At 42.4% G+C, this 19660-nt stretch overlaps 2 protein-coding genes across 4 annotated transcripts in view; both read right to left on the bottom strand.

The window, feature by feature from the left end:
- rnpepl1 (arginyl aminopeptidase like 1) overlaps positions 1–8480 on the bottom strand; it is a 13617-nt gene extending 5137 nt beyond the window's left edge. For both annotated transcript variants that reach the window (XM_062060796.1, XM_062060797.1), the window contains exons 1-6: positions 8245–8480; positions 7715–8177; positions 4445–4585; positions 4237–4388; positions 4039–4155; positions 3747–3982 (exon numbers count right to left, since the gene is read on the bottom strand). In XM_062060796.1, the coding sequence (XP_061916780.1) occupies positions 3747–3982; positions 4039–4155; positions 4237–4388; positions 4445–4585; positions 7715–8177; positions 8245–8330 (1195 nt within the window). In that variant the 5' untranslated portion in view covers positions 8331–8480. The remainder of the gene's footprint in view (positions 1–3746; positions 3983–4038; positions 4156–4236; positions 4389–4444; positions 4586–7714; positions 8178–8244) is intronic.
- A 3112-nt stretch (positions 8481–11592) lies between these two features.
- On the bottom strand, positions 11593–19082 carry rpl35a (ribosomal protein L35a). 2 transcript variants are annotated; one of them, XM_062060799.1, is made up of 5 exons: positions 18982–19082; positions 18473–18508; positions 11975–12127; positions 11759–11903; positions 11593–11672 (listed from the first exon to the last, which is right to left on the bottom strand). In XM_062060799.1, exons 2-5 carry the CDS (start codon positions 18481–18483, stop codon positions 11649–11651), a joined length of 333 nt encoding a protein of 110 aa, XP_061916783.1. In that variant the 5' UTR covers positions 18484–18508; positions 18982–19082; the 3' UTR covers positions 11593–11648. The 2 variants fall into 2 exon arrangements, with proteins under 2 accessions (XP_061916783.1, XP_061916782.1); XM_062060798.1 differs by lacking the exon at positions 18982–19082 and adding an exon at positions 18677–18934.
- Between the last annotated feature and the right edge of the window lie 578 nt (positions 19083–19660).

Raw genomic sequence — 19660 nt, 5'->3', positions numbered from 1 at the left:
ATCATAGGCTGCAACTATGGTGACATTAGCATTAACGCTAACAATCAGTACTACCGTAGTCCGCAACTATGATGACATTAGCATTAACGCTAACAGATAGTGCTATCGTGGGCCACAACTATGATGACATTAGCATTAGTGCTAACAATCAGTACTACCGTAGTCCGCAACTATGATGACATTAGCGTTAACGCTAACAGATAGTGCTACCGTGGGCCACAACTGTGATGACATTAGCATTAGTGCTAACAGTCAGTACTACCGTAGTCCGCAACTATGATGACATTAGCATTAACGCTAACAGATAGTGCTACCGTGGGCCACAATTGTGATGACATTAGCATTAGTGCTAACAGTCAGTACTACCGTAGTCCGCAACTATGATGACATTAGCATTAACGCTAACAGATAGTGCTATCGTGGGCCACAACTATGATGACATTAGCATTAGTGGTAACAATCAGTACTACCGTAGTCCGCAACTATGATGACATTAGCATTAACGCTAACAGATAGTGCTACCGTGGGCCACAATTGTGATGACATTAGCATTAGTGCTAACAGTCAGTACTACCGTAGTCCGCAACTATGATGACATTAGCATTAACGCTAACAGATAGTGCTATCGTGGGCCACAACTATGATGACATTAGCATTAGTGCTAACAATCAGTACTACCGTAGTCCGCAACTATGATGACATTAGCATTAACGCTAACAGATAGTGCTACCGTGGGCCACAACTATGATGACATTAGCATTAGTGCTAACAATCAGTACTACCGTAGTCCACAACTATGATGACATTAGCATTAACGCTAACAGATAGTGCTATCGTGGGCCACAATTGTGATGACATTAGCATTAGTGCTAACAGTCAGTACTACCGTAGTCCACAACTATGATGACATTAGCATTAACGCTAACAGATAGTGCTACCGTGGGCCACAATTGTGATGACATTAGCATTAGTGCTAACAGTCAGTACTACCGTAGTCCACAACTATGATGACATTAGCATTAACGCTAACAGATAGTGCTACCGTGGGCCACAATTGTGATGACATTAGCATTAGTGCTAACAGTCAGTACTACCGTAGTCCGCAACTATGATGACATTAGCATTAACGCTAACAGATAGTGCTATCGTGGGCCACAACTATGATGACATTAGCATTAGTGCTAACAATCAGTACTACCGTAGTCCGCAACTATGATGGCATTAGCATTAACGCTAACAGATAGTGCTACCGTGGGCCACAACTATGATGACATTAGCATTAGTGCTAACAATCAGTACTACCGTAGTCCACAACTATGATGACATTAGCATTAACGCTAACAGATAGTGCTATCGTGGGCCACAATTGTGATGACATTAGCATTAGTGCTAACAATCAGTACTACCGTAGTCCGCAACTATGATGACATTAGCATTAACGCTAACAGATAGTGCTATCGTGGGCCACAACTATGATGACATTAGCATTAGTGCTAACAATCAGTACTACCGTAGTCCGCAACTATGATGACATTAGCGTTAACGCTAACAGATAGTGCTACCGTGGGCCACAACTGTGATGACATTAGCATTAGTGCTAACAGTCAGTACTACCGTAGTCCGCAACTATGATGACATTAGCATTAACGCTAACAGATAGTGCTACCGTGGGCCACAATTGTGATGACATTAGCATTAGTGCTAACAGTCAGTACTACCGTAGTCCGCAACTATGATGACATTAGCATTAACGCTAACAGATAGTGCTATCGTGGGCCACAACTATGATGACATTAGCATTAGTGCTAACAATCAGTACTACCGTAGTCCGCAACTATGATGACATTAGCATTAACGCTAACAGATAGTGCTACCGTGGGCCACAACTATGATGACATTAGCATTAGTGCTAACAATCAGTACTACCGTAGTCCACAACTATGATGACATTAGCATTAACGCTAACAGATAGTGCTATCGTGGGCCACAATTGTGATGACATTAGCATTAGTGCTAACAGTCAGTACTACCGTAGTCCACAACTATGATGACATTAGCATTAACGCTAACAGATAGTGCTACCGTGGGCCAAAATTGTGATGACATTAGCATTAGTGCTAACAGTCAGTACTACCGTAGTCCGCAACTATGATGACATTAGCATTAACGCTAACAGATAGTGCTATCGTGGGCCACAACTATGATGACATTAGCATTAGTGCTAACAATCAGTACTACCGTAGTCCACAACTATGATGACATTAGCATTAACGCTAACAGATAGTGCTACCGTGGGCCACAATTGTGATGACATTAGCATTAGTGCTAACAGTCAGTACTACTGTAGTCCGCAACTATGATGACATTATCATTAACGCTAACAGATAGTGCTATCGTGGGCCACAACTATGATGACATTAGCATTAGTGGTAACAATCAGTACTACCGTAGTCCGCAACTATGATGACATTAGCATTAACGCTAACAGATAGTGCTCCCGTGGGCCACAATTGTGATGACATTAGCATTAGTGCTAACAGTCAGTACTACCGTAGTCCGCAACTATGATGACATTAGCATTAACGCTAACAGATAGTGCTATCGTGGGCCACAACTATGATGACATTAGCATTAGTGCTAACAATCAGTACTACCGTAGTCCGCAACTATGATGACATTAGCATTAACGCTAACAGATAGTGCTACCGTGGGCCACAACTATGATGACATTAGCATTAGTGCTAACAATCAGTACTACCGTAGTCCACAACTATGATGACATTAGCATTAACGCTAACAGATAGTGCTATCGTGGGCCACAATTGTGATGACATTAGCATTAGTGCTAACAATCAGTCCTACCGTAGTCCGCAACTATGATGACATTAGCATAAACGCTAACAGATAGTGCTATCGTGGGCCACAACTATGATGACATTAGCATTAGTGCTAACAATCAGTACTACCGTAGTCCGCAACTATGATGGCATTAGCATTAACGCTAACAGATAGTGCTACCGTGGGCCACAACTATGATGACATTAGCATTAGCGCTAACAATCAGTACTACCGTAGTCCACAACTATGATGACATTAGCATTAACGCTAACAGATAGTGCTATCGTGGGCCACTATTGTGATGACATTAGCATTAGTGCTAACAGTCAGTACTACCGTAGTCCACAACTATGATGACATTAGCATTAACGCTAACAGATAGTGCTACCGTGGGCCACAATTGTGATGACATTAGCATTAGTGCTAACAGTCAGTACTACCGTAGTCCACAACTATGATGACATTAGCATTAACGCTAACAGATAGTGCTATCGTGGGCCACAACTATGATGACATTAGCATTAGTGCTAACAATCAGTACTACCGTAGTCCACAACTATGATGACATTAGCATTAACGCTAACAGATAGTGCTACCGTGGGCCACAATTGTGATGACATTAGCATTAGTGCTAACAGTCAGTACTACCGTAGTCCACAACTATGATGACATTAGCATTAACGCTAACAGATAGTGCTATCGTGGGCCACAACTATGATGACATTAGCATTAGTGCTAACAATCAGTACTACCGTAGTCCGCAACTATGATGACATTAGCATTAACGCTAACAGATAGTGCTCCCGTGGGCCACAATTGTGATGACATTAGCATTAGTGCTAACAGTCAGTACTACCGTAGTCCGCAACTATGAATACATTAGCATTAAGGCTAACAGTCAGTCGTACCGTAGGCCTCTGCGGTGATCCTGCGCTGGGCATATGTGGCGAGACCCTCGCTGAGCCACATCTCCTCCCAGGTGGCGTTGGTGACGGCGTTACCAAACCAGCCGTGCGCGATCTCATGGACGACGTCGATCAGCAGGAAGTCCCTGCTCTCGAGGATGGAGGCGATGATGAAGGTGAGACAGGGGTTCTCCATGGCGACGATGGGGAAGGAGGGGGGCAGGAAGACGATGTCGCACCTGAGGGTGGGGTCACTGTGAGGAACGTCCATGTTGGCGTGGACTAAGCCACTCACCTGCCCCACAGGTAGGCTCCAAACAGATCCTCGGCCACGCCCAGCCAGCGCTCCACGCTGCCCCCTAGCTTCTTCACGGCACAGGACAGCAGGCACGGCTCCGCCCACACGCGGCTCCTTTAAGAAAGCCAGAACAATCAACAGCCGACCTTTCACCTGCGTGCGATCGGCCGGCGGCGGTCAAATGAGGAAGCCGACCTCGGACCGACGTCTACGTGCTGCAGCTCGCCCGCCACCAACGCCACCAAGTAGGACGGCACCGGGAAGTCCATGGAGAACTGGAAGACCCGGTCCTGTTTCGAGTAGGAGCTCCGACACGCGCTCATCAGCACCGTCACGCCTTCCGGGACCTGTGAGGCAAACGCACGCTCACTTACTGTTTTGGTTACCTGGCGCTGACACTCACCCTGATGGACGCCGTGTACGTGCTTTTCACCGCCGGGGTGTCGAAACACGGGAAGAAGGAACGGTTGCACACCGAGTGGCCTTGGGTGAAAACCAGAGGACCGCCTTGGCCGCAAGTCAGCTCCGAGTCCAACCACCAGATCTACACACCAGAAACTTTACTGACATCGGTAACGTAAGCAGGACAAAAATTTTGCCCTTAGGAGGGGCGTGAGCGGTAATAGCGTACATCTTGACACATACAGATAGCTAAATAAATAAACATTCACTTCAGGGGAGGAGCGTGAACAAAATGATGTCCCCCTAGGGGGGGCATGAGCGGTAATAGCGTGTATCTTGACACATGCACATAGCTAGATAAACATTTACTTGAGGGGGGCGTGAGCGGTAATAGCATATATCTTTACACATACAGATAGCTAAATAAATAAATATTCACTCCAGGGGAGGAGCGTGAACAAAATGATGTCCCCCTAGGGGGGGCATGAGCGGTAATAGCGTGTATCTTGACATATACAGATAGCTAAGTAAATAAACATTCACTTCGGGGAGGCGTGAACAAAATTATGTCCCCAAGAGGGGGCGTGAGAGATAATAGCATATATCTTGACACATACAGATAGCTAAGTAAATAAACATTCACTTCGGGGAGGCGTGAACAAAATTATGTCCCCAAGAGGGGGCGTGAGAGATAATAGCATATATCTTGACAAATACAGATAGCTAAATAAACGTTCACTCTGGGGGGGGGGGCGTGAACAAAATGATGTCCCCTAGGGGGAGAGTGAGCGGTAATAGCGTATATCTTGACACATACAGATACAGAAATAAAAAATAAACATTTACTTCGGGGAGACTTGAAAAAAATTATGTCCCCTTGGGGGACTTGAGAGGTAATAGTGTATATATCTTGACACATACAGATAGCTAAATAAATAAACATGCACTTCGGTAGAGCGTGAAAAAAATTATGTCCCCGAGAGGGGGCGTGAGAGGTAATAGCGTATATTTTAACACATACTGATAGCTAAATAAATAAACATTCACTTCAGGGGGGAGCGTGAAAAAAAATCGGGCGTGAACAAAATGATGTCCCCTAGGGGGAGCGTTAACGGTAATAGTGTATATCTTGACACATACAGATAGCTAAATAAATAAATATTCACTCCAGGGGCGGGGCGTGAACAAAATTATGTCCCAGAGAGGAGGCGTGAGAGATAATAGCGTATATCTTGACACATACAGATAGCTAAATAAATAAACATTCACTTCGGGGGGCGTGAACAAAATCATGTCCCCAAGAGGGGGCGTGAGAGATAATAGTGTATATCTTGACACATACAGATAGCCAAATAAACATTTACTTGAGGGGGCATGCAAAAAATCTGTCCCCTGGGGGGGGCGTGAGAGGTAATAGTGTATATCTTGACACATACAGATAGCTAAATAAACAAACATTCACTTCGGGGGGGCGTGAAAAAAATTATGTCCCCGAGAGGGGGCGTGAGAGATAATAGCATATATCTTGACACATACTGATAGCTAAATAAATAAACATTCACTTTGGGGGGGCGTGAAAAAAATGATGTCCCCGAGAGGGGGCGTGAGAGATAATAGCATATATCTTGACACATACAGATAGCCAAATAAACATTTACTTGAGGGGGCATGAAAAAAATCTGTCCCCTTGGGGGGGCGTGAGAGGTAATAGTGTATATCTTGACACATATAGATAGATAAATAAGTAAACGTTTACTTCGGGGGGGCGTGAAAAAAATGATGTCCCCGAGAGGGGGCGTGAGAGATAATAGCGTATATCTTGACACATACAGATAGCCAAATAAACATTTACTTGAGGGGGCATGAAAAAAATCTGTCCCCTGGGGGTGGGGGGGCGTGAGAGGTAATAGTGTATATCTTGACACATATAGATAGATAAATAAGTAAAAGTTTACTTCGGGGGGGTGTGAAAAAAATTATGTCGCCGAGAGGGGGCGTGAGAGATAATAGCGTATATATCTTGACACATATAGATCGATAGATAAGTAAACGTTTACTTCACGGGGGGCATGAAAAAATGCTGTCCCCTGGAAGAATTCAACTGTGTCCCTTTAATGCAGTGATTTTTAAATAGTAGGGGGAGGGGCCCTTAGGTGGGGGGCGTGAGGTGTCGGGGGAAGGAGGTGCGAGAGTAACTATCTTGACACATATAGATAGGAAAATAAACATAAGTTCGGGGGGGCTTGAAAAAAATTCTGTGCCCAAGGGTGGGCGTGAAAAAAATTCTGTCCCCTAGGGGGTGCGTGACAAAGAATAATTGAGAACCACTGACTTAAAGGGAAACTTCGGTTTTTTTCAACCTGGGCCCTGTTTTCATAATTTTTTCTGTATATGTGAGTGCTGGATAAAACATTTTTTGAGGTCGCGCCAGTATTGAGCAGGGCAGGCAGCCTCCAGCCCAGCTAACGCTCGTACACAGGGCAACTGGCTCTCGTCAAAATTCGGCCTATAAACATGCATTTTTTTCACACTGACAGGCTCAGATAGTTACAATGAGTGTCCGACAACATACTAGAAAGGAGAAATTAACGTATGTCTCTACCTTTAGCTGGAGATCGCTGTGTGTTGTGAGCTGTGTCCAAATCTCACCACGCTACAAATCTCGTTCCGAAATCTCGCGATAACTCGCGACAAAACACCGGTGGAAAAACAGTTACCTGACTGAGGTGAAGAGAGATGACTGAAGTGATTTTCTGCCTCCACTATAAAACTAAAATAACAGTCTTCGGTAATCCAACAGAAAATCACTTCAGTCATCTCTCTTCACCTCAGTCAGGTAACTGTTTTTCCACCGGTGTTTTGTCGCGAGTTATCGCGAGATTTCGGAACGAGATTTGTAGCGTGGTGAGATTTGGACACAGCTCACAACACACAGCGATCTCCAGCTAAAGGTAGAGACATACGTTAATTTCTCCTTTCTAGTATGTTGTCGGACACTCATTGTAACTATCTGAGCCTGTCAGTGTGAAAAAAATGCATGTTTATAGGCCGAATTTTGACGAGAGCCAGTTGCCCTGTGTACGAGCGTTAGCTGGGCTGGAGGCTGCCTGCCCTGCTCAATACTGGCGCGACCTCAAAAAATGTTTTATCCAGCACTCATATATACAGAAAAAATTATGAAAACAGGGCCCAGGTTGAAAAAAACCGAAGTTTCCCTTTAACCCCACTTAAACGTCCCCATGGCCATTGCGACCAAAACTTGCATTCTTACCGCCGGGCCGTCGGTGGTGGTGTAGCGGACCGTGACTTGGAGCAGCGTTCCCGCCTTGAGGGCGGCGTCGGGCAGGGCGATGTTGAGGGCGGAGCCATACTCGGCGAAGGGGTCGACGCGGTAGGTGAGGGAGGCCGGCTCCTCCTGCGGGGAGGCGGGGAGCTTGCAGTCTATGGCGTGGATGAGCAAGGAGGGGTGGGAGTCCAGGACCAGGGTGTGGACCCCCGGCTGGAGCGGCACCAGGTCCAGGACCAGCCAGCCGCTCATCTCCTTCATGGCGAAGTTGAGGCGCAGGTCCAAGTGGAAGTGGCGCAACTGGAAGCGCCCGAAGTTGGAGGCTGACGCCACGTCCACCGGCGGACACCGCTGGGAGCCCCGGGCCCGCCTTGCTGCCCCGGGGTCCCCGACACAGCGCCCCCCGGCGGACGGGGACTTCCGGCAGCAGCACAATGATGTGGGAGTTCTGTGCGGGGGGTCAGCCATCAAAGTTGGAAAAAAAAAAAAACTTTCTATCAAGCACTCCAACTCACTGGACTCGAGCCGAGCAGGACCAGGACTTGATTCGGACCCGGTCTGAACGGACTACAGTCCGTCCTGGAGGACACTTGACCGGCATACATCATAGAAAGCACTTTTAGCTCATTAGCATTAGCTTTTGGACGACACAAAGTCCCAGGGAAATCCATCCGGACCAGGACCGACTCCACGGCGCTCTGGGCCGGCACACACATGTGGACTCAGCCCGGAGTCGCTGGTCCAGCTGGGTGGTCTGGTCCGGCGGCGGCGTCCGCTTCGGGACGCTTGAGACACTTTGGAGCGGCGAGCGGAGGACAAAACAGGAAGTGAGAAGAGCAGCCCAAGTTCACAATGGCCGCTTGGGGGCGCTGAGGAGCACCGCGCAGCCGGGTCAAAGGTCATCTCCTAGGCGACGTCCAAACAAACGAATCTTCAAAGGTTTTAAAATGCGTAAGAAATACATCAGTATTATTATTTATTATTTTCAAGCAATTCATATCCAACTAGAGAAAATAAATATTTTTTACGTTAGCACTATTAAACTCATTTTATAGTTGTATTTTTATTTGAATAAATAACATGTACTAATAAATGTTCTAACAAATATACGAATGTAGTGTAGAGATGTCGATGCCGATAAATGCTTTAAAATTTAATATCAGAAATGATCTGTATCGGGGTTTTTTTGGGTTTTTTTTTATTAAATCAACATAAAAAACACAAGATACACTTACAATTAGTGCACCAACCCAACAAACCTCCCTCCCCCATTCACACTCATTCACACAAAAGGGTTGTTTCTTTCTGTTATTAATATTCTGGTTCCTACATTATATATTAATATATATCAATACAGTCTGCAAGGGATACAGTCCGTAAGCACACATGATTGTGCGTGCTGCTGGTCCACTAATAGTACTAACCTTTAACAGTTAATTGTACTCGTTTTCATTAATTGAAACTGTTTTTATATTGTTTTACTTTCTCTTTTATATTTAAGAAAATGTTTTTAATTTATTCATCTTATTTTATTTTTTTAAAAGGACCTTATCTTCACCATACCTGGTTGTCCAAATTAGGCATAATAATGTGTTAATTTCACGACTGTATATATCGGTAGCGGTTTATATCGGTATCGGTAATTAAGAGTTGGACAATATCGGAATATCGGATATCGGCAAAAAAGCCATTATCGGACATCCCTAATGTAGTGTTAGTAAAATAATATTTTCCAAGCACAATTCAATGAGAGACAATATTTATTAAATAAATAAAATGTTTTAATTATTAATGGAATCGTTTTTTTTAACAAAAAGTTACATTATGGTTGACAGTTTCAAAATGCGACTCATTTATATTTGGAATGTGATAATGTACATTTATTTTGGGGGATCAAAGGTTGGCTGGAAGACAAACGGTATAGAAGAGAATACATTTGGCATATTGGTGACTTGTCCAGGGTGTACCCCGCCTTCTGCCCGAATGCAGTTGAGATAGGCTCCCGCGACCCCAAAAAAGGGACAAGCGGTAGAAAATGGAAGGATGGATTAAAGATAGCAACTAAGAAATGGGCATTAATATTATGTTGCAAACTAAAATCTTCATGCATAAAAGTCGACTTTTTTAAAGTGAAACTCAAATTCTCCCCCTGGATTAATGATTTTAAATGAGTAAATCTTGGAAAATTGTAACAAAAATAATAGCAAAGCACTTAGATTATTGTCTTTTTGGATGAGTTGTTTTAATTAAACCCATTTTTTAAATGTATTTTAATCTATTTCTATTGTCTCCTATTTTCTTTAACGTTGTTGGTGTGTATAAGGTGCATAAGTTGATTGCGCAACCTGGTGGGTATTTGAAAATATTGAAATATATTGGAAGTGCCTTCGTTTGTTTGTACATTGTGAATATATATTGTGTTCAAATGTTCAATAAAATGACATTAATTTACCTTGCAGCAATGTGGACACAAGTTGGCACATTCAAATGGTTAAAACAGGCAAGCAGCATGGATGATGTAAACATTGGAACGTGTGCATCATAGTATGAATGATGTCAATATTTTAACATCTGCATCATAGCTGAAATTATACAGCAACCTTGGGGAGCCGTGTATCACCGCTATGGATGGATACCGTTCACATTTGAACGGATACGGTACCGATACCGGTACTCAGCCTATCCCCAGGTGCATGTCTACAATTTTCAGTACTATGGCTTTGTTTGATTGCAAATTTTTTTTTTTTAATGTAACTTTTAAAAATGAGCTGATTACCTGTGCTGTCCAGTTATATCTAGTTTACTTACACATCTGAGTAATATTTGCAATGCAGCTGCACTTCCAAGGCATTAGATGGCAGTACTGTACAAGCAATCTATGGTATGTTGTCTAAGAAGTAGCCTTTTCCAGGGAGCTGAATGTGATGTTGCCATCTGCAAAGTGTTTATACTGCAAGTATTGTGCTTATTACACACCAGCTGTTTGGCTGCAACATTCATCTTGGTTGTAGTTTTCACTACCAAGTTTGCAGAGCATCAAGCTAGTGCAGTTTGGAAGAGTGGACCCTACTATATGTTTGTTTTCTATCAAGCGTACTTGCTTTGTTAGTGTTCAAAAATGCAACATTACTTAGAGGTAGATTGGCTGAGTGCAAATGATTGTTTACATGAGCAGGTGTTTAGTACCGACAGAACTTGGTCGGTGCCTATTAAAAGTACAAAATTCGATACCCATCTCTGATCACCGCTAGCCTTTACAAGTCGGAAGTGTGGTTTCAGCTCTCAACTGGGACCGTTTCCACCGTCTCTATTTTACAAGTGGTAAGTGTGTGAGACATGGCAGAAAGTCAAAAAAGGCATTTTAAGGGTGCATCCATTATTCACGAGTAGCGGGGGACCCGACTGTCCTGCAGTGTGAGAGCTTTGTTAAAGTACCAATAATTGTCACACACACACACACACTAGGTGTGGTGAGATTATCCTCTGCATTTGACCTGGGAGGTGAGGGGGAGCAGTGAGCAGCCGCGGTGGCCACGCCCGGGAATCATTTTTGTTGATTTAACCCCCAATTCCAACCCTTGATGCTGAGTGCCAAGCAGGGAGGTAATGGGCCCCATTTTTTATGTTGCACGATTGCACCAAGAAAAATTCCTAGTTTGTGAACCCGTTCTCAAACAATGGCAATAAAACTATTCTGATTCTGATTATAGTCTTTGATATGACTCTGCCGGGGTTTGAACTTACGACCTACCGATCTCAGGGCGGACACTCTAACCACTAGTGTACCTAATGTAGTGACCACACAAGACTGCTGAGGTCTCTTCTGATTGGTGAGTGAAGTTTAGAAAAGATGAGATGAAGCATACTGATGGGGTCCATTTTATTGTTTATTTACAAACAACAAGCTGCTAAGGCGCCGTCACACTCGAGATGGGTACATCATCTGCGGAGACAGGAAGTGATCATGTGACTGTTTGGACACTCCTCATGTGGACCAGGCTGCGTGTAGCACCAAACTACGCCACTCACCACTCTGATGCGATGTCCCATCGCTTTGGCCGGAAGGTTGCTCTTGAACTTGGCACGAACCATGCCGCTGTTCCCGTGTGCGCGGGTCACCTTTCCCCAAATCACACGAGTCTTGTTGGCCTTACCACCAGGGGTCCTCGTCTTCCTGACACACACACACACACACAACCAGTGTAAAGTAATGTTTACAAGATGTTTGACAAAGTGCTGCCTTACTTTTTGGCCTTATAGACGTAAGCACAGCGTTTGCCGAGGTAGAAGTCCACCTCGCCACGACTGTAACATCCTTCCACTTTGAGGAGCGCCGTGTGCTCACGCTGGTTCCTCAGACCACGCTTGTAGCCAGCAAAGATGGCCTTACTCCACAGTCTGCACACAAACACACGTTAGCAGTAGGGACGGGTAATGTTCACATTTGAACAGATACGATAGATTCCTGGTACCTGGGAATCGATACTGGTACTTGACGATACCAATTCTTGGTACTTTTGTATGTGTTAATACTTTCATTCTTTTATGGAACATTTAAAAATGAACTGATAACTGTGCTGTCCAGTTATCTAATTTTATTAAATGAGTCTCATCTGCAATGCAGTTGCACTTCCAAGACATTAGATGGCAGTAACATAGTATATCTATAACATAACATAGTATATAACATAACATAGTATAGCTATAACATAACATAACGTAACATAGCATAGCGTAACATAACATAACATAGTATATCTATAGTATGTCGTCTAAGAAGTATCTTTTTCCTGGAAGTTCAATGTTGTGTTATGTTGCACCCTACAATATGTTAATACTGTAAGTATTGCGATTACACACCTGCTGTTTGATTGTAACATTCATCTGTGCTGTAGGTGTCATTGGCAAATGTGGAGGGGTTGAAATTGCCATGTAAAATTTCTAATGCTAACAGTAGCCTGTCTATGGCAAACCCAATGTAAATTAGCATTAAGCTAGTGTATTTTGGAAGAGCAGAGCCTTACTTTACAGTCAAACATTTTCTCCCAAGCCTACTCGCTTTGTTGGTGTGAAAATTGCAACATTACTTAGAAGTTTAGCTGAGTTCGCCCTGAGTGTTTACGTGAGTCAGTGTTTATTTTGCAACCAGACGTGATGTCACATGAAACAAAAATATATTGAAATATGGCACAGTTTGATTTTACGTCAAACGATACTACTGACGGAATTCGGTCAGTGCTTATAAAAGTACCAAATTTGACATCCATCCCTAGTTAGCAGGGTGAGCATCTAGCTAGCAATACAACATGTTTGAAGCTGAAACAGGTTATCATACAATGAACATTCAATAATATCCATCACTATCCTTTGATTAAAAACATACAGTAAATTGCAATATATACTGCAGCCTCCTGCAATGGAGATATACATATATGGTATATTTAGAATCATTTAAAAAAGGGTTAAAGATTCCTAATTTGGCGATAGACATATGCAGTAATATTGTGTCATTTCAAGTTGTATTATTTTATCACAACCACTCATTTTTTATTTACTCTTAATATCTGGTTACTTTGTTGTAACATGATTCTATCCACACTTCCGTTATACTTCTGTTTGGCTGCAACAATTAGTCAACATTGTCGACAATAAAATGTGTTGTCCACAATCGTGTTTTTCCACACGGAAGTGGGTCTGCATCACCACTCGCAGAAACATTGCCAGTGATAACGTGTAAAGTGTGAGGATATTTCCTCTTATTCTTGTCAAAAACATGAGTACCTTGCTCATTTTGCAAAGCAGACCTTGCATTTAAAACGAAGACATGATGTCGGACGTCTGGAGGGAGGATTTGTTTCAACCTCGATAAGACTGTTATAGCTTGTACCTTTCTAGCTAGCTAACAAGTGTGAGATAAAGTGGTGTGAAAAATATATTTATCATTTTAGCCAAATTCAGCCAGCTGAACTTTGACATCAATTCATGTACTTTTTAAAGCGGTGTCAGTTTGCAATGCCGTAAAAAAGGCACAATAACAAATGTGAACCGCACAGAGACAAATTGGCACCAATGCGGAGGTATCGCAAGATAAATTAGAAAAATTAAACAGGCAACATTTTAAGGATAAATCAAAGATACAATTCTACACATTGAGTCTATTAAAAGTGCTAAAGCTGCCAAGAGTTAATCAATAGTCAATATACCAGTGTGCATCTTATTTCTTTTTGAGGAAGTTAGATTTTGTGTTTTGTCATTTGTTTTCATTGCTGCTATTTTTTTTAAAATACATACACTAGGTTAATTGTTGGGTTTTTTTGGGTTATTTTTTTTTTAGCAATTTGCCTTTCCTTTCTTTTACATAGACAATATTTTAATAGTCATTTAAATTTTTCTAACAGCTGTTTGAGCAGCACAGTTGCAGCCCTAATTGACAATATACTATACTTGGTATCCCTGTATTTGAATGGCTGCGCCCAGTCGTTTACATTCAAGAGCTCTAGCTTAGCGATTAGTAATGCTTTGTTGTATCCTCTACGGTGTTAAGTTAGTTTTTGTCCTGCAGTGACAATGATACAGTTACAATGTGTCATCAACAGGCATTATCACAAAATGAATCCCTCTGGGTACTCCGGCTTCCTCCCACCTCCAAAGACATGCACCTGGGGATAGGTTGATTGGCCCTAGTGTGTGAATGTTGTCTGTCTGTGTTGGCCCTGTGATGAGGTGGCAACTTGTCCAGAGTGTACCCCGCCTTCCGCCCGAATGCAGCTGAGATAGGCTCCAGCACCCCCCACAACCCCGAAAGGGACAAGCGGTAGAAAATGGATGGATGAAAGCATTAAAAGCTTTATTGTCTGACAATTGTATCATTTATATTGTCAATGTTGCGGAACCCAAATTGCTTGCAACACTTTCACAGTCATACAGTTCGGGAACAGACAGGGAACATCTTATGGAAAAATTCACCTCTATCAAACTTACGACACCACAAACTCAATCAGTGAGTATTTACCACCTGGTACCAAGTTGGTAGTGCGCTGTGAAATATTTTTTAAATACCGTATTTTCCGCACCATAAGCCGCACCTAAAAACCACATTTTTTGTCAAAAGCAGACAGTGCGGCTAATAACCCGGTGCGCCTTATATATGGATTAATATTCATATTTATTTTCATAAGGTTTAGGTCTCGCAACTACGGTAAACAGCCGCCATCTTTTTTCCCCGTAAAAGAGGAAGCGCTTCTTATTCTACTGTAAGCAACCGCCAAGGTGAGCACCCGCCCCCGTAGAAGAAGAAGCTCGCGGATGTTTAATTTCATTTGTGTGTTTCTGTAAAGACAACAAAATGTCTCCTACTAAGAGACACGCGTACAAGGTTCCACTGACTTTTGATATTCATGTGAACCGCACTGTGGATACAACGGGAACACGTACGGTGAATATTCGCACCACAGGGAATGAGAAGTCGTCCTACTGTGGTTCTAGCTAGCCATGCTAACGGCCAGAAACTTCCGCCCACGGTGATATTCAAAAGGAAGACCTTGCCAAAAGAGAACTTTCCAGCCGGCGTCATCATAAAAGCTAACTCGAAGGGATGGATGGATGAAGAAAAGATGAGCGAGTGGTTGATAGACGTTTACGCGAAGACACCGGGTGACTTTTTTCACGCAGCGCCGTCCCTGTTGATCTATGACTGCATGCGCGTCCACATCATCGATGGTGTCAAAAAACAAGTGAAGCACACCGAAGAAGAATAATTCGAGGGATTTGTAGATGAGTAATAACTTCAGAAAGTGAGCTTTAAATGTTTATTTTGTGTGTTGTGTGACACTAACGTATGAGCAACGTTGAGTTATTGATGTTGCTATTGCTCTGCACTATTTTGAGTGTTACTATTTTTGTGATTGCACATTTGCACATTACATTTTGGGAGTGAACAGAGTTGTTAGAACGCTGGTTTGTAATATATTATTAAAGTTTGACTGACCTATCTGACTGTTTTGTTGACATTCCCTTTAGCGTAGCGTAGGTGCGGCTAATAGCACGGGGCGGCTAATAGGTAAACAAAGTTTTGAAATATGCCGTTCATTAAACGTGCGGCTAATAACACGGGGCGCCTTATGGTGCGGAAAATACGGTACATGCCTTCCCTCAATAAAAGGTTAAATTAGATTAAAATGACCAACAAATTTCACCACACTGAAATACTCCCACAGCCCAACTTTTTGTTATACAGTGGAACCTCGATTTACAAATCCAAACTTTTCAATTTACACACTTCGATCGAGCTAAATATGCCTCTGTGTGCAAACCATGTGCGTGTACAAATGCTTCATTCATTCATTTTGTGTCACGCCTGTGGGAGCCTTCCTCATCAATTGCTGCGCAGCACACTAGTCACTTTTGAAGGCTTCAGCAAGTGTGCCTTTTGTATTTTTCCATTTTGAGGCATGTTGCTAATGTAGCGGCTTTATCTTGTGTATCAATCTTGCCTTACTGCGAATTCCGACTGAGAGGTAAGTGTGCTAGCCACTAGGCTAAACTAACACATTGTTTTGAAGTTGTGAAGTTTATGAACCTGGAGCTGCCACACTGGCTGGTCCCCGTTACACTAACTCAATACGAGTCCCAAAAAGACAACAGACCAGCGTGGAAAGGAGGGACTCGCTGGGGAGTTGGGGAAAATAAAAGTTTGCGAGGAGTACATTAATTGCGCTCACAAGTATGGAAGAATCTACGAAGGAGGCTGCCTACCACAGGAAGTTTCAATTGGGATGAGACCAGATTTTTCTAGAAAAAGATGCCAAAGCCAACTTATTGCACAGATGAGTTACTCTCGTTCAGCGGAACCTAGCCAATCTCCCAGTCTTTTCTCGTCAGCTCCTCCATTGCCAATGGTAATGTAAGTGGATTTTCCTATTTTTAAATGTTTGTTAGTGTAGCAATATGGTTAACATTTTTTATGATTTCTAACCGTTTGTGAGGGCACCAAGGGGTCTTCTGTGTGTGCGCATGTTGGCAGAGCAGTGCATGCAGGACAGTTCACCTTGTTTTTTTGGCTTGTTAAGAGAAAGTTGATCCATCACCCCTTACTGTTTGATATACAGTACGGTGTAACACTTTATATTGTGTTCAAAGTAGGGCTGGGCGATATATTGATATGCGCGATATATCGCGGGTTTGTCTCTGTGCGATATAGAAAATGACTATATCGTGATATTCGAGTATGCGTTCTCACGCAGTTGCTTTTAGCTGTGGGCATTACTCTAGAGGCTTTTTTCGCTCTTTCTTGTCTCTCCTTCTCAGACAGCAAGCGCACCTTCTTACATACGTCACATACGTATACGCCCTCTCGGAGCAGAGAGGTAGCAGCATGGGTAACGTTAGCTGTGGTGCGAGTGGTAATACGAGAGAAAGAAGGTGTGAATCTGGTAACAAATGAAGGAAGAATTAATTCTCAAGAAAAACAACACGGGGTCCATCGTCTGGCGGTGGTTTGGCTTCAATTGGGAATATGTCAAACAGACAACCGTAATTTGTCAAGTGCGGGGCAAAAGCGTTGCTACAAAAAGTAGCATTACTGCTAATATGTAGCATCATTTGAAAAGTCACCTGCTAGAGAATGCAGAGTGCTTACTCCGCATGTCAACATCTCCGTTCGGTGCCACACCAACAAAATGCAGAGGCAACCATTTCCAGATCAACACCGTATGAAAAAATAGTGAACAGAAGGAGATTACGTCCGCAGTAAACTACCACATAGCGATTTGATTTCCTATTATGCAGCTCATTTTTATTTGACAGTTATGGAAATATCTTGTGTGACATCATGCACAAAAGTGCACTTTATTAGTTTTAAACTATTGTAGTGGCGTTCTGTACAAAAAGTGCACTTTAATTTAGTGTTGTTTTGATATGTCATCTTAGTGACATCATGCACAAAAGTGCACTCATAGCTTGTTTTAAAATGTCTGACAATCTTGCACTTTCTGTTTTGGAAATTACATGAATGTTTGTGCCACTGCTTAATAACTGTTTAATAAATGCAGTTTTGGTAAATTGACTTAGTTGTGATTTCCCTCTCTGCATGAAAGTTTAAAATGAGCATATATTAATGCAGTATGAACAAGAATGTTTTAATGTAGACACATAGAATCATCATACTGCTGTGATTATATGCATCAAGTGTTCATTCAAGGCTAAGGCAAAATATTGCGATATATATCGTGTATTGTGACATTGCCTAAAAATATCGAGATATTAAAAAAGGCCATATTATCCAACCCTAGTTCAAAGTATACAAGACTTCACTAAAATATGGACCTTTGTCGAGGCTGGAAGCCAATATTCATATTTACATTGTTTCTTATGCAATAATTTACTTTGCTATACCAACCTTGATTTAAAAACTATTTTTAAGAACTACCTCAGTTGCAAAACGAGGTTCCACTGTACATTTTGACGTACGTAACCACAAGAACGAATATCGTCAATGCGTAATTTGCGTGTTCTGGCACATGGGCTTGATACCAATAAAACCTGATGGCTTTAGGAACAATTTCCACACCGGAGAATAATCTAATCTAGATGTATGTGTATTACAGGACTATAAATGGTATGCTGTTCCAGAACCTGCACTCATGCGACCAATCCTAATAGTTATTTTGACAGATGGCACTACAACAGATGCGAAAAAACAAACTTTAAAATAAGCTTGTGGTAAACACTAGATCAGCAACTTACCTTCCTGGCATCGTCACTCTTCTCAGGTGATATCACCTGTGTACACAGACATACAGTTAGAGACTGCTAAAAATGCACTTCAATGATACCCTAAACAGGTCAGAACATTCATTATAAAAAGGAGCCATTAAGCAATGTATTACGAAGTCAAATGTTCTAACAAAGACCGCGGATATACTCTGTCCAGCGCTGGATAAGACTTACAATCAATTGTAAAAACATTTTATTCGCATTATCCACCCAGTAAGATACACGTGTTACAAGACCGAGGACTATTCCAACAACCAAGCCAACATGGGCCTCTGATGTCGGCCAACGGAACGGAACAGCCCACGGTGCTAGCCGCAGTTAGCAACAGGATCCGGTCTCAATCTCGGCCATCGCGACGTCCACAATGACACAATGACTCAAATGAGCGCAGGGTTAAGCGATAATGCGAAATTGATGAGTAGAGCGCGCAAAAAAGGCAGATTTCTGGCTTATTTTGTTTGACATGTTGACCGTCTTACCTGCTTTACAGCCCCAGATATGGCAAAAAGACCGGACGCAAAGGACTCTGGGAAATTATTGTAAACAGTGGTGGCCGCGGCGTGCCTGATCAAAATATACTATATTAATACATATTAATGCAATCAGATCGATGACAATCCAACAATAAACAGTTTGTTATTTAATTAGATAATTTTATCTTACTTTTGTCATCAGATAAAAGGTGAATGTTGTTGTTGTACTTGCACACACAAGGGGAATACATTCTTGACACGATTTCTATCATTTTCAACATTGACATATCCATCCCATACATTTACTACCGCTTGTCCCGTTCGGGGTCGCGGGGGGTGCTGGAGCCTATCTCATCAATATTTATAAATTGTTCTATATAGGACACTTAGAACTACAGATGTCCGATAATATCGGCCTGCCGATATTATCTGCCGATAAATGCTTTAAAATGTAATATTGGAAATTATCGGAATATTTTTTTAAAAATTATTATTACTTTTTTAAATCAACATAAAAAACACAAGATACCCAAAAAAAACTCCCCCATTTACACTCATTCACACAAAAGGGTTGTTTCTTTCTGTTATTAATATTCTGGTTCCTACATTATATATCAATATATATCAATACAGTCTGCAAGGGATACAGTCCGTAAGCACACATGATTGTGCGTGCTGCTGGTCC

Source organism: Entelurus aequoreus, linkage group LG10 (assembly GCF_033978785.1).
Source record: "Entelurus aequoreus isolate RoL-2023_Sb linkage group LG10, RoL_Eaeq_v1.1, whole genome shotgun sequence".
Classification (NCBI taxonomy): Eukaryota; Metazoa; Chordata; class Actinopteri; order Syngnathiformes; family Syngnathidae; genus Entelurus; species Entelurus aequoreus.
The sequence above is the reverse complement of the archived record's forward strand: the minus strand, read 5'-3'. Positions and strand labels throughout refer to the sequence as shown.